This window comes from Nipponia nippon, unplaced genomic scaffold (assembly GCF_047370975.1).
Source record: "Nipponia nippon isolate SJK-2023a ecotype South Korea unplaced genomic scaffold, ASM4737097v1 scaffold_11, whole genome shotgun sequence".
Classification (NCBI taxonomy): domain Eukaryota; kingdom Metazoa; phylum Chordata; class Aves; order Pelecaniformes; family Threskiornithidae; genus Nipponia; species Nipponia nippon.
This window is the reverse complement of record NW_028262302.1, coordinates 20,686,333-20,699,905: the sequence shown is the minus strand read 5'-3', so window position 1 is coordinate 20,699,905 and position 13,573 is coordinate 20,686,333. Positions and strand designations below refer to the sequence as shown.

General features: G+C 37.8%; 1 protein-coding gene across 8 annotated transcripts in view; it reads right to left on the bottom strand.

Moving 5' to 3' along the window:
* Positions 1-1,800: 1,800 nt before the first annotated feature.
* The window catches only part of KLC1 (kinesin light chain 1), a 68,287-nt gene continuing 56,514 nt past the window's right edge, over positions 1,801-13,573 (bottom strand). For 5 of the 8 annotated variants that reach the window (XM_087747833.1, XM_087747835.1, XM_087747836.1 and 2 more), the window contains exons 14-16: positions 10,218-10,348; positions 5,523-5,589; positions 1,801-4,151 (exon numbers count right to left, since the gene is read on the bottom strand). In XM_087747833.1, the coding sequence (XP_087603959.1) occupies positions 4,086-4,151; positions 5,523-5,589; positions 10,218-10,348 (264 nt within the window). In that variant the 3' untranslated portion in view covers positions 1,801-4,085. Of the gene's footprint in view, positions 4,152-5,522; positions 5,590-10,217; positions 10,349-11,115; positions 11,748-13,573 lie in introns of those variants that run through there. The other 3 variants (XM_087747838.1, XM_087747840.1, XM_087747837.1) reach the window with 2 other exon arrangements.

Genomic DNA, 13,573 nt, shown 5'->3' with positions numbered 1-13,573 from the left:
CCGTTCGAGCAGCTTCGAGCTTTCCGATGCAGCTGGAACGTTAAGTGAACTTCCAACTATGGCTCTCTAAATATTTCTTATTTAAAAGCAGCTGTAACAAAGGAACGGTTTTGCAGCTTCACTATGAGCACAAGCATTTTCCCAACAACTCAGGTCTTTTGACTTCGATTATCGGATGGGCTTTTTTTTTTTTTACTATTGACTTTAACTATTCAGTGTACTGAGACTATTGTGAATGGTTGGGGGGGGATAATCAAATGTAGATTTCATTCAAGATTTCATTCAATTCTATTTAAAAAAAAAAAAGCCAATGTTTATATCAATACTTCTGTAAGTCTGTGACAACGTAAAGTTGCCACAATGAAACTGTAAACTTCACAGCATCACATATTTGAACATTTATTCTCTCAGCACAGGCTAGTATTACCAAAAATGCAATTCTCTTAGCAGCTTTCAGACAAAACACACGGTCTCCATAACAAAAACTAAAGCAACTTGAACTCAGCGAGTATTGCAAACACTTCCAATGAGGCACTGCGCACCCCTTTCACTATACATTTACAGCAGAACCACACCATTTTCAAAACTACTGGATTCAAATGGTACAATTTAAGCATGGGTACTTCTCAAGCTTAAAACCATGTTCATTTACTACCATTTACTACCATTCAGGAGGGCTTGGGCAGTGTTGTTTGTTTTAAGAAAAGGTACAAACTCTAGATAACACATCCAGTTGTTTTTCCATTGCTTAAGTGCCGTGTTCTGTCACTGCAGCACCGCACGCACAAACATCACAGCAATAGCTCCAGTATTCCTCTAAAAGGAGCAAATCACGAAAACAGTTACAGTTCACAATAATATTTAGTAAGATCTAAACTCAAGAACAAACCTTGCCAATATTCCTGAAGACCAGCGCACACCCAGGCCGACAGAAGGGCACCAGGCACCTCTCGATCGGCAACACCTCCCTGCACCATTTCTCCTCCCCGCGGCCCTCGCTGCCTGTACGCCCAGAGCAACTCTTTGCAGGAGAACCTAGAGGAGCTGCCCTAACCTGGAGTCTTCATGAAGTTCACCCTTACAGTTCTGGGCAAGGACAAACATGCTAGATTAAAGCCAAAACAGCACTACCAAGATTGCAGTTTTCCTAACGACATCTGGCAATTTTGAAGGTCTTTCCTAGTTCTGTTTCATCAGAGCTGTTGCTTTAGTTCAGTACTGAAGATATCCAGGAATTACACAACTGGGTATTTTGGTTTGATACTTTATGCAGGCTGTCAGCTACAACTGAAACAGAGGAAACTGAGAAACAAAATCTTACGTAAAAGCCCCCTGAGAAGCCCACCTGAAACTTAAACGTACACAAACCATGTGACAGTATGGAATTCAGGATGCAAACACAAGGAAGGTTGGCCTTAAAACGGGTTTTGTGCTTTCCAAGTTCTTCTCAAGCTGCAGACAGCTCCTTGGCTCACAGCTGTAAGGACCTGGCTATCACAGATTTAATGGATTAGAGGAGTCTTGAAATTTGTTTCTTCTCTGAAAAAAGAATTAACCTTGTACATGTAAGAATTGTTTAATAAGCAGTAGCTCAACAATGTCATCTTCCAACACACTTTAAAATGCCATACAAAGGTTTAAAACATTTAAAAGCACAGTACTAGTAACGCCACCAACAGTACAATCCTAAACGAGAAAGTTCCCTCGCTATCACCATCAACATACCACGGGCTTGCGTTTTAAAATGTCATGTACGTTGTAATTTGGCCTGGTTAAATATTCTATTGCTATTTACACAAGTTCTTTTTTTTTTTTTTTTTTTTTTTTTTTTGAGAGAGAGAGGCTGCAAAAAGAATTTTCCTTCAAAGTTGAAAGATGAAAACACATTCTTCAATTTAAGTAATCTGTTATTACCAAAAGCAGTTCTGTGTCTAAATACTCTTGCGGGTTTTTTTTGGAAGTCAGATTTTCACAACCGTCTGTAAGCGAAACACCGAGCTCCAGAGAAGCGCCCGGTGCCGGGCCCCCGGAGCCCCTCCTCGGGCAGCAGCAGGGCGCCGGTGAGAAAGCGGTCGCCTGCCGGGGCGTTCGCTCGCAGCGAGCTGCTGCCGGGTCCTGCCGGAGGGAGGGAGGCCGCCATCGCGGCCGCTCGCTGCTTCTCCTGGCGCCTGGACGCCGGCACCCGCCCCGCCTGGGAACCGGGGTGCAGTTCTTTGGGCAAAGCTAGCTCAGCTTGGCAGAGAACCCAGTCCGCCCGTGGGTGCATATAACATGTTTAACTTTAGGGGGAAAAAAGTATATATATTATGTATATTTTTATATAAAAAGCTCTTAATAAAAAGATTAAAACTCAAGAGTCTACGTTATATGAGTATATATTGTTAAGATAACTGAGCAACAACTTGTTCTTGCTCGAGTTCATTAATGAATTGCACTACTCTGTGCTAAAACTTCTACATATTAGCAGCATCGTATCCCACCGGTTCTACACTGCCCTTACAGCAGGTACACCATACGCAGCTTTCTTTAAAGAGATGCTAATAAGGTACCTCCTGGTAAACATAGTCAAGTGCATTACACTTTTTGCATCAGGTACTGTAACACAACTTAAAACCAGATGCAAAGCCAGTCAAATACTTCTACGAAGTACTAATTCCAATAGCTCTTCACAGCCTGTTCAAATACGAAAACTTGCTCATGTCCCTGTGTTTTATTTACCTCCTTCAGTTGGCGCTAACCTTGAACGAATATTCCAGCTTTTCCCAAAGTTCACTTCGTTCAGCATTTTCCAACTCGCAACTATGACCACAAATACATTTGTACACGCACTGGTTGGTTCTTTTTACTTTCTCATCCAACTTCACATGAATAAGAATTTTTTACAAAAGATGAACAAAATTACAAGCTTTACAGAAAAGCATAAGGAAATACTAGTGTCTATAAAATACTTAAAACACAGATACTTAGTTCCAGCAGCAGTCCTGTATACAGACAGCATATATATTAACCGTAAGTAGATTTAACGTGGATGCGTGGTCAAACGAGTTGCTTGCCACTTACGGCCGTCTCGTGCTTCCACTGGGGCCCTGCAGATTTGAGTGGTCCTTTGCACAGCAGCTACTCCACAGCCTAGCGTGCAGTCGCCTGCTCCTGCTGTCATCGGCTATGACGGAGAAAGGCAGGATTTGGGATCAACATAAGGAAATGTTGGAGCGCTTTCAGCGGAGAACGGGATTGCGAATTCCAGTGGACAAGCAAGAAAGTCAACCTGAGACTTGATGTTTCCCTAAGAGCAACAGCAGCTGCCCTGGGACGGTTGCAGTCCATGACTTCAGTATTCGTCAGCCATACAAGGCAAAGGTCAAAACATTTTCCATTTCTCCTGATCAACATGAACCATCCTATCTCCATCCATTATTGTGCCCTAAGACTTATATCAACAAGTATCAAAGTTACGGTCACAGGTATTGCTATTGATGCTACCTATATGTAACATAACCCCAACCAACTCTTCTGTAAAATTTAATAGCTCAATCTAGTGGTTAAGTAAGCCGTGCCTAAGTGCTGTTTTGCCAGCTAAGATTTGTAACATTACAATAATCCGTGGTGCGAAGGAAAGCCCCACCAATACAGTATGCTCAATTTGAATTTATACAGTAACGCACATTAAATTTATCCTTTTCTCATTCCAGCACTGTATATATTTACTGCTACACATTTAATTTTGCCTGCATTTTCAAACATTTTTGCATTTTGGTATGCTTTAAATATGTTTGTATTTTTATATATTTTTTGGCTGCTGTGATACTCAGATCTATTAAAGAAACCGATGTAAGTAGCATGAATGGGAGCAGTGCAATGAGCAATATATATCTATATAGTTTTCCTTTAGAAGAAAATACCCACTAATGCTGTGTTTAAAATCGTTCCTATCTAGAAAAGTAAAAACAGCAGTCCATTGGGAAAAAAACAACAAAATCTACAAACTGGGTGTTCCTATACAGAATGATGAGGAACCAAAGCTTTGAAGGTCTCAGTGCTTCTTTATTCACCAAGGAATATTAGCTAGCTTCTGTCCAAGAATCTCAATGCGCCAGATCAGTATGACTGACACTCAGAGCTCTCGAGTCTGTCAGACAATTATTTCGTTCCTGTGTGAAGGGGGGGAAAAAACAAACAAACAAACAAATTAAGCAGATGTCCAGACAGTGCAAGCAAATAAACAAAATCACTAGTTTTAACAAACAGGAACAAACACCTATAAGGAACTGCAGAGAACTGGCCTTGTTCATGTTGGGTAGGGGGACACTCATCCGTATTCTAATAAACATCTTTTTCCCCAGCTTTCAACTAGCAAAACTGAAAAGATCTATTGATGCCTACCCACACCCTTTGCATCCTGACCCACGTCTTGCCAGACGTGCAAGAGCCCACCTATGGGAATTGCCAGGAGCGTCTATAGTGGGTGAACCAGCAAAGTTCAGAAGAAGTGAGAGCTAATTTTAATATCGCAGTGTACGCACCAACAAGAAACTACTCTTCTGGAAGTCAGATCAATTATACACCAAGGATCCAGTTTAGGGGCACCTAGGGCAGGACGTTTTGAAACCTTGGCACTGTTGCTGCAAGGAATTATGCTTTACCCTGGGTTTTTTTTTGGCTGAAGTTCACCCTAAGCAAAGTTTTGCATACATTTCACACCACAGAAGACTCTGCGGTACGTTCATTAGAGCTCATATAGTTAAGACACCTTTATGCCACTCAACAGTAAAGTGAGAGCCATACAGTTTGGGCTTTCTTGCTACTCTAGGACAAATAGTGACGAAGATCCTCACGTACAGTTCTGTTAGTACAGCAGCAATTTTATCTTCCCCAAATTAGTTGCAGTTACTGTGTTAGTAAAACGCACAACAGTGTTTAGAACGCAGGACATCGCTAGCTCATTTGACAAGATAAGAAACAGTGACTATTAGGTAAAAACGGGAAAGGGGAGGTAGCAAATCGGGGACACCATGTACAGGTAAGCAAAGTCAGGTTTTGTATTAGCGGAAGCATTCCATAGCTCAGGCGACCTTTTAGAGACTGCTCCTGCACAACCTCGCAAACAGCTCAAGTCGCGCTAAAGGGAATCTGAAAAGGTACAGCCATTAAGATGACTGGGCCCTTTGTGGTAAAGGGGCTGAAGTAAAAAATACTTAGTAACTGGGCTTTAAAAGTTCTTGGTACGTCATTAGTGTTTACAAGAACATAAGAATCCAGAAGTTTCACATCCACTGTAACAGTTAGAAGGTCCAAAGCCAGAAACTGCTTGATACCATAAAAGCCCTTTACTGGTCGGACTTAAGCACTTGCTTAAAACTAAGCATAATTCATAAAAGTGTTACGGAACGATGCCTTAAGCATATGCTTTAAACATCTTATCAATCACAAGGAGTCTGTTGTTTTATTATTTATCATACTTTTTTTATCCCAAACCCTACTAATGATATCTATTTTTGTAAGAGTATTGTAGGGCTTCTTACTTGAAAATGATCTTCAGTAGCCTTGCCACCCATGTTAAGAACATTCAGAGAACTGGCACGCTTCATGCTGCAACCAGGACAGTGAACATGCAAGGATAAACCCATCAGAATAGCTGAAAACTAACAGCTCTAAAAACACACGTATAACAACCAGCAATGCACAGTGAAGGGAGTCTGAACAATGCCCCACAGCTGATCTGAGGGACACCTTTAAGATAACTACATAACTTAGAATTATAGTTGGTTCTAAATTACATATAAAACAAAAAAAAAATTACAAGCTCCTCAGAGCTTAAACGTTTCAGGCAACTGATTTAATTTCAGCTCAAAATCTCAATTTTTAAAGGACAAATTAATACACTGACTTAGCACTGATTTTTAATTAGCTAATTCTCAGATTGAATTTTATGCAGCTTCTTACAAAAGCATCAAAACATTCAGACAGTTTAAGGAAAAAAAAATGTGAAACATAAATAAGTTTGTCACATAGGCGGCATTTATCTTGGAAAACCTACAACAAACATGAATTTAGTATTTTCTGCCTCATGTAGGTAAGTCTCCAGAACCTATTTCAAAAAGCATTTTAAAATCTTTTAGTTTAAACATTTCAAAGTGAAGGGAAATAAGAGAGTTGCTGCTATTAACTTTGGTTATGCTTTGGGCTTTACAACGCTCTGAGGAGTGGACCAACCACCCCAGAGCACTGCACTGAAAGCAACAGATGAGGAAAAAAAAAAAACCAGTCACCTCCAGAGGAGCCACCGACAGCCAAAAGTATCATTAACTGTAATATCTACCGGCGTTTGAGATGAGGGTGAACAGTTTATCTGCATTTCTCAAACACATACAAAGCTTAACAAAAATATTTTAAAGTGTGTATAATGAAATTCAAGATTAGCCTGTCATGGTGGTGACTACAACCGGAATGTCGGATGTCCTTTATCCCGAAGTGTCTGGACATTATTCAGAATGTACTACCTGTGCCTTGATTTTTCACTATTTTTTTCTCCTCTTTAAGGATTTCAAAGCTACTAAATGAGTACTTCGAATACATATTTGAGGAACTATTCACAACACAATCAGGCCCTAATCCTGCAAAGCTACCTACAGCTTTAGAGACAACCGGCTGACGCAAAGTTCCCAATGCCTTCCAGTAACATGGAAAGGTTTATCCATACAGATCACGTTCGATATTAACCAGTTTTTCTTTCTACTGAAGCAAGACTACTAACAGTCAAAGTCAAGCACGAGTTTTCAAAAAGCAAAGGCTTAGCAGAATACTGAACCAACACACTACCACACACAGGCAACAGCTGCCACCTAGCACAACCTTACTGGTTTCTCCTAGCATTAAATCTGCACATTTCAAAAGCTAGAATGCGCACCATTACAGTATTTGACATGAGTGTTAGCAACAACAAGGCAAGGACTCATGCATGGTATACACCTCTCGTTTATTCAAGGAAACATGTACAACAGAGGTTATATATGGAAGTCAAAGGAAGTTAATCTGTAAAACACAAACAAAACGTTACATAAAACTCTCAAAAAGAGCATAAAGGTTTATGGAAAACATTCCAGGGAAACAGAAAATCCACTGGTAAAAATTTACACAAGTATTTTTAGGTTCCTGCTGAAGTGCCAATTAAAAAAAAAAAATTAATCGCACATGAGATACTAGTTTGTTTGTGGGTATTTTGGTTGTGTTTTTATTTTTTGTTTGCTTTTTTTTGTTTTTAAATCAACATACTTAAGAACTGCAGTCTAGCAAATGCACTTTTAATTCCCTCCATGTTAGAAACAATGCAGTTGTTTTGTTACTAGTAGTAATGAAAGCTTTGTTTTTTCCCACCCTTTTAAATTACAAATCCTAACTGTCCTGCTGTATGATCAAAATTTTAAAATAGGAAAATCAAACCTAACACTAGAAAAGTTAAGTTATTGCAGAACGGAATTCCGAAATATGACACAGAAAGAAAGAAGTGATACCATGCTTCAGTTACGGTACGTTTCAAAGAACAGTTCTTAAGAGATTTGTTCTTTGTCAAAAGGCTTTTGCATGATTTTAAAGAAACTATTTCCCTGATGAGTTTTCCACTTCGTACTCTTCAACCTTCTGTACCAAGCAACAACATGAAAACTAAGTCTTTCTTTCACGCTGGGATATTAATCTATTTCTATCTGAGTATTTCTCATTCAGAATCAGACCAGCGCTGTCCGTGACTAGTTACAGAAGCACAGCATAAGCAACAGGCGTAAATCAATTTCAAAATACAGTCTCGACAGAGACACAGGCAGGGAATGCAGCGGTGGACGGGAAGGGGGGGCACAGAAGTCTTCTACCTAGAGTGGCTGACTTCATAGCAAACGATTTCTACGTATGCTACGTCAGTATTGTAATGTTCAGCTATCAAACACACTAAAACCAAAGGTTTGCATAATAAAAACTGAATATTCATTCAGCTCAGAAGCAGAAAAAAAAACCTCTAGCTATAAATTTTTTTCAGAAAATGAAATCAAAATGACTTCTTGGAATACCCGTATGTACAGCTATGCTTCATGATCTACAAATCTGCTGTTTAATACCAGGAACCTTAGCTAGTTTTAATAACAAATGCAAATATAAATCAGGATTTAAAAAATGTCTGTATCTTACAAAAACCAGAAATTGTAACATTTATAGTCTTACACACTCAACGTGCATATCTACATAAAAGCCTGTCAATGCAATACACTTATTGCAAGTTTTAAGAGTAAATTGTTCTTTGAGGAGCACAGTGACATCTAAAAAACAAGAATATTTTGTCAAAAAGAGAAAGCAAGAAAGATATTGCTTTGTTTTCAAATTTGTTTCACATTCACGTCTTTATTTGAGGAAATCTTATCTGGTGATACAGACCCCATGATATAATTAACGTGGGTAGATTACTTCTACGTGGTCAAACAACACTACTGAAGTGCAGACAATAAAAAGGTAGAGGAGTTCTTACAGGACACTGCAAAGCCAAATTTCTTCAGTTATATGTAAGCATAGTTTTCTACACTTATAATCACGGAGTTACTTTACCGGCAGAAAAAGTTCGCTCTATTTACTACAGAGAACAAGGAATAAAACTCTTGGCTTTTAAGAAACTGAAAACCTTTCCATGTCTCACAAAAATAAGGAGAAAATGCAAAATTAGCTATGAATATATACATCTATTCATACAAGAATATACGTGAACTATGATGTATGAACTCTAGACAAAACTGAATGGAAACAGAAAACCAACGTATAAAAATGCTAATACTGAAGACAAAGAAGGAAATCCTTTTTATTCTATTTTGGCTTGCATTTGCTTGTTTTCCCTAAAGCACTTTACATTTACATATTTCCTTCTTCTAATTACACCGTTTTTCACAGTTTATTCCCAATCTACCATCTTAGAGGCAGTTCTTAATTATGTATCAATAAATGCAAAGGGATTTTTGACGTTGAATTTGATTCAGTGCCTTCAACATCAAGTCTCTGGCAGATGAGAGTGAAATTTTAATTAACAATTCTAAAAATCAGATCTGGCTGAATTTTAAACAGGTATGCGAGGAAGAGAGCTCTGTGCGTATTGCAGCTGTACACAATGTTTTACAGCCGCATAAGGCAAAACTTCATTGGAGCACTTACAAAACCACACCGAGACCGTGCCTCCAGAGCACTGCCTCAGGTTACTACCATCATCATCATCTACTATATTACTCATAGATCCAGTTGCTCCATCAGAAGTTAATCCAGGTTCTCCAATTTAACTGTTTCAAAGCCTAAGTTCAAATTCACATTGTCACACAGTTTCCTGTCAACGAAATCAGTTCCAGTTTTCCACAGCAAGGGGAAAAAACCCTGCAAAACTGACTGCAATTATGTTGGGGGTGAGGGGGAACACCCACAAGTGCTATTATGAAAAAGAGTAGTACGTTTTAACATTTCAACTTCTCTGCAGCAGCCAATAAATGGTGCATGTTTTTATGCATTTATTAGAAATCTTCCATAAATCCAAATCCATAATCATATGGTAAACAGGAAAAAGGGAGAAGTCAGATTCATTAAAATTTGAATTTTTACCACTGACTTCACTGTGGCCAAAATGTTAATGAGATGCACAACTACAGTCAAGTTTTTCAACATTTTCTTCTGCTCTCTGAAATCTGGGTTTTCCAAAACTAGAAACTGAGAAGGGCTCAAGTCAGTAATTCTCTTTATACCCACAGCAATATCTAAAGCTGTATCAAGAATATATCAAAACATTAAGCTATATCAAGAACGTTAGTTGCGAGTTTACTGTATTCAAGCTTTTACTGTAAAAGTCAGTAGCATTTATTATTCTTCACTGCTGTGTGAAAAGGAGAATTTTGCAGGTAGCTAACATTTATCAATAATTCTATGAGGCTTTCCCATTCTTCAAGTGGCTAAAGCAGTAAAAAGGGAAAAAACACTGTTGAAATTGAGTTAATTCTTAAAAGCAAATGTAATTCTTCAGATGTTACAGAACTTCCATTACAAGCTTAAGAAATTATTTCCTATTTTATCTTTCTTTAAGATATAAACCTCTATGATATGCAGTTAGCTAAGCAGAGAAGAAAACACTGCCCTAGGTGCTGCACTAGACTACGGTGGGGGCACAGAAGGAGGGCACACCAGCACAGCTAAGAACAGATAATTACCCTGGATTCTTTGGTTCACTGTCTCGTGAACTTCCTCCCTTCAGCTTTCTAACCAGCTTCTCACTGCTGCGTCTAATGGAAGCGCGAAGTTTGCTAAAGGAACCACTGCGTTTTAAAGATCCAGTGCCATCCTGAAAAAAATTGAACAAATGTGAAAGTGCAAGAGTTTGTCGCCCTCCCCCAAACCTGGATCAAAAACATTTCACTGATGATCTTTATTTTTTTTTTTAAATTGCTATTAATATATACTTGGTACAGTTACCTGATCACAGAATATCATATAGCTATAACTTTACCGAAACAAAAGGGTTCCTTCCAAACTGTAACAAAGATTTCTAAAATGTGAACACATGCTCAAGCCATGATTCATAATAATTAATAAAACCCCACCACAGCAGTCCAAAAATTCACCATCACCATGTTACCACTTCATATGAGCGCACTGTGGTTAAAAGAGTACAAGCCCCAAGCAAAAGCATTCCATCAGTCTAAGAAAAAAATTGTTTTATTTTTTCTAAACATCTGCATTACTTGCAAACACATTTGTTTAATCCTAAAATCCTTAAACAAAAATATTTCTGATCAGAAACATGTATGGTTCAATTCCTGTGCTTCATTTTAACTTTCACCAAAGAAAACGTAAAACATGATGAAATGAATTTTTCGTACATTGCATTCATGTTTTACACTGCTGTGCTGATCCAAAGAAACTTCCAACTGACCACAATTCTAAACGTTTTACTCAAAAAAAAAAAAAAAAAAACCAACAACCCAAACCCAACAGTTTAGTAAGATTAGAAGTGACTTCTTCCTACTTCATAGAAATCCTACGTGATTATGAAAGAAGAATTGTAAAAGAAGAAAGCAAAGTACTACTAAGCAGACAAAGACAGACACCTGAGTTGGAGTGAGTTTATTAGAAGTTAGAAAGACAAATACACAAATCACTGAACACCAAGATTAGCAGAGAAAAGCGTAATTGCCAAATCTCACAGAAAGACTAAACAGCAATGCTACTTTAGAATAATTATAAGTGAAGACATCCAGAGTTCCATATTGATGTTAACCATGTAATAGGTCTCTAAATACATTTTAAAGCACTTTGAGAACATGCCTTACTGTTACGGGGTTTGTTTTGTTTTTCTCCTGTAGAGATCACCATCATGCCAGTTCAATAATACCTTGTGTGATACTTTTAACTACCTTTTTTCCATAGTGAACAGCTACTTATAAAGTTCATTGGTTTTTTTTTTTTTTAAACTAATGTATTACACAGCAAATGGTTGTAATAACATATTGTATGACTAGATACATATCTGGCAAAGCTACACATGTACAGAAATAGAAAAACCAAAAAAAGACACCAGCACTGAAGGAATGGCCAGTTTACAGGGAAGTGTAGCTCTGACAAGAATCTTAAGGGGTTTGCTAAAACACAGCAGTCAGTACTGAAGAGAGAAGTTAAAGCTTGAAGATGGTGCACGCCCGTCATGCAGGAGACAGTATAAGAATCACAAAAGGCATCTAGGCCTGTCAGAAATGGAGAGAGAAAAACTGAATGAAACTGTTGGGAAAAATTCAACAGTTTTCAAGTTTGAACAGTTATGTTTACAGTATTTCTAGGTCATATTCAAAACAATTTTTTCCAGAGTATTTGGACTGCCCGTAAGTACAACGTGCAGGCCCTTGCAATTACCAGAACGTACACCTTCATGCAGTTTCGCCTGTATCACTAATATGCGACTTACAAACCAGCACGAACGATGCTGTGCATTCTTTAAGTTAGCATTTGTATAAAATACGAAACTTTAAGAAGGGATACCTTTAGTATTACATTTTGTAAACAAGGGATTTTTTTTCAGCTGACATTAACACAAAAGTAAAAGAAAAAAAAAAAAACACAGACGTAAGGAACAGAGCAAGGTGCATTCATTTCAGCTTTAACTTCCGTCAGGAATTTTCCTCGAAACAAAACTGCAAGAAGAAAGAGGTCTTCCCCTAACCTCCAGACAAAATTCTGTTCATTTCTTTAAGGAATTAGAATCCAACTGACCTCACAAGTATTTTTTAGAGCATCTCTGTGTGTGTGTGTGTATATATATTATCCAAGTGGAAACTTCTGTACTTTCCCTAATGCAGTGAGGCAGCTGAAAGAATCCACCTTTAAATATGAGCTGTGGTTCAATTTACATGCTTTCCATTCTCGGTGTTAAATACAGAAACCATTACTGATAGTCTTAAGATACAGTTTTGAGAGCCTTTACTTATAGCAACTGGAACGAACAGTAATTAAAATTATTCTTGCAAACTGCAAAATGCCTTGCTACCAAATGATTAGAAGATCAAAATCTAACACAGTATTTATGTTTCAAACTAAATTGCATATATTGTTCACACTTTTAAAAAACAGGCTTCAGCTTTGGAGGATTGAATAAATTGACGTCTAAATTCCAATTAGAAGTATTAGATCAATGAAAAGACTAATTATTCCTACAGTCTTAAACCACTGATGCTATAGTAGTGATAATGATCCAATGCACAAAGGCAAGACAAATTTGGCATAGATATAGAGTGTAACTTTTATTATGCTAACTAGCACATTAGGAATAAGCAGATAAGCTTTTGGGTACTTCAAATCTGAAATAAAAGCATTGAACTTCCAAGTTAAACACTGACTGCATGAGTAACAAAAAACCTTTAAAACATGAGTTTAGGAAAAAAAAATTCCTAAATCCAGTGTAAGCAAATGAAAAAAAAAAAAAATCACAGATATCCATTTCTACAGCAAAGATTAATTGCCAATTTTTATGTCACTCAGAACGAGAATCACCTTATTACTTTTGCTTGCACCTCCCCGCCATCATCACCTGCTGTACTTTGTAGCTCTCTCCTACAATGCTGCTCCAACTGTCCGACACTTCTTATTAAACAAGAGCAACTCTTACCAGCTAGTCTATGGTAGTGAAATTTATTGCTTTTGTTTCACACCTGAAAGCGGACTGACGTGTCCAAAAGCTTGTCTTTTTGAAGCATATGGCTTAGAATAAAAAAAAAGATACTTCCTTACACTAAAAACATTATCTCAAACGCTACCATACCACGAAGATTTTTATCTCTTCTTCAACTGGCTGCAAGACCAATTTACAAAAATGCCAGTTACAGACACCCACTGTCATTTTTAATACACAAACATAGTAAGGGATAAAAACCTTGGGATTTCTACCTTGCATTTTTAAGACAAAGTATTTCTTTGCATTTTCAAGTATCTTCAGTTAACTTTAAGGGATGGACTTTATATGAAACCTGTAAACATGCAGTACACAACCTCACTTAGCATGTTCATTTTAACAGTTAAT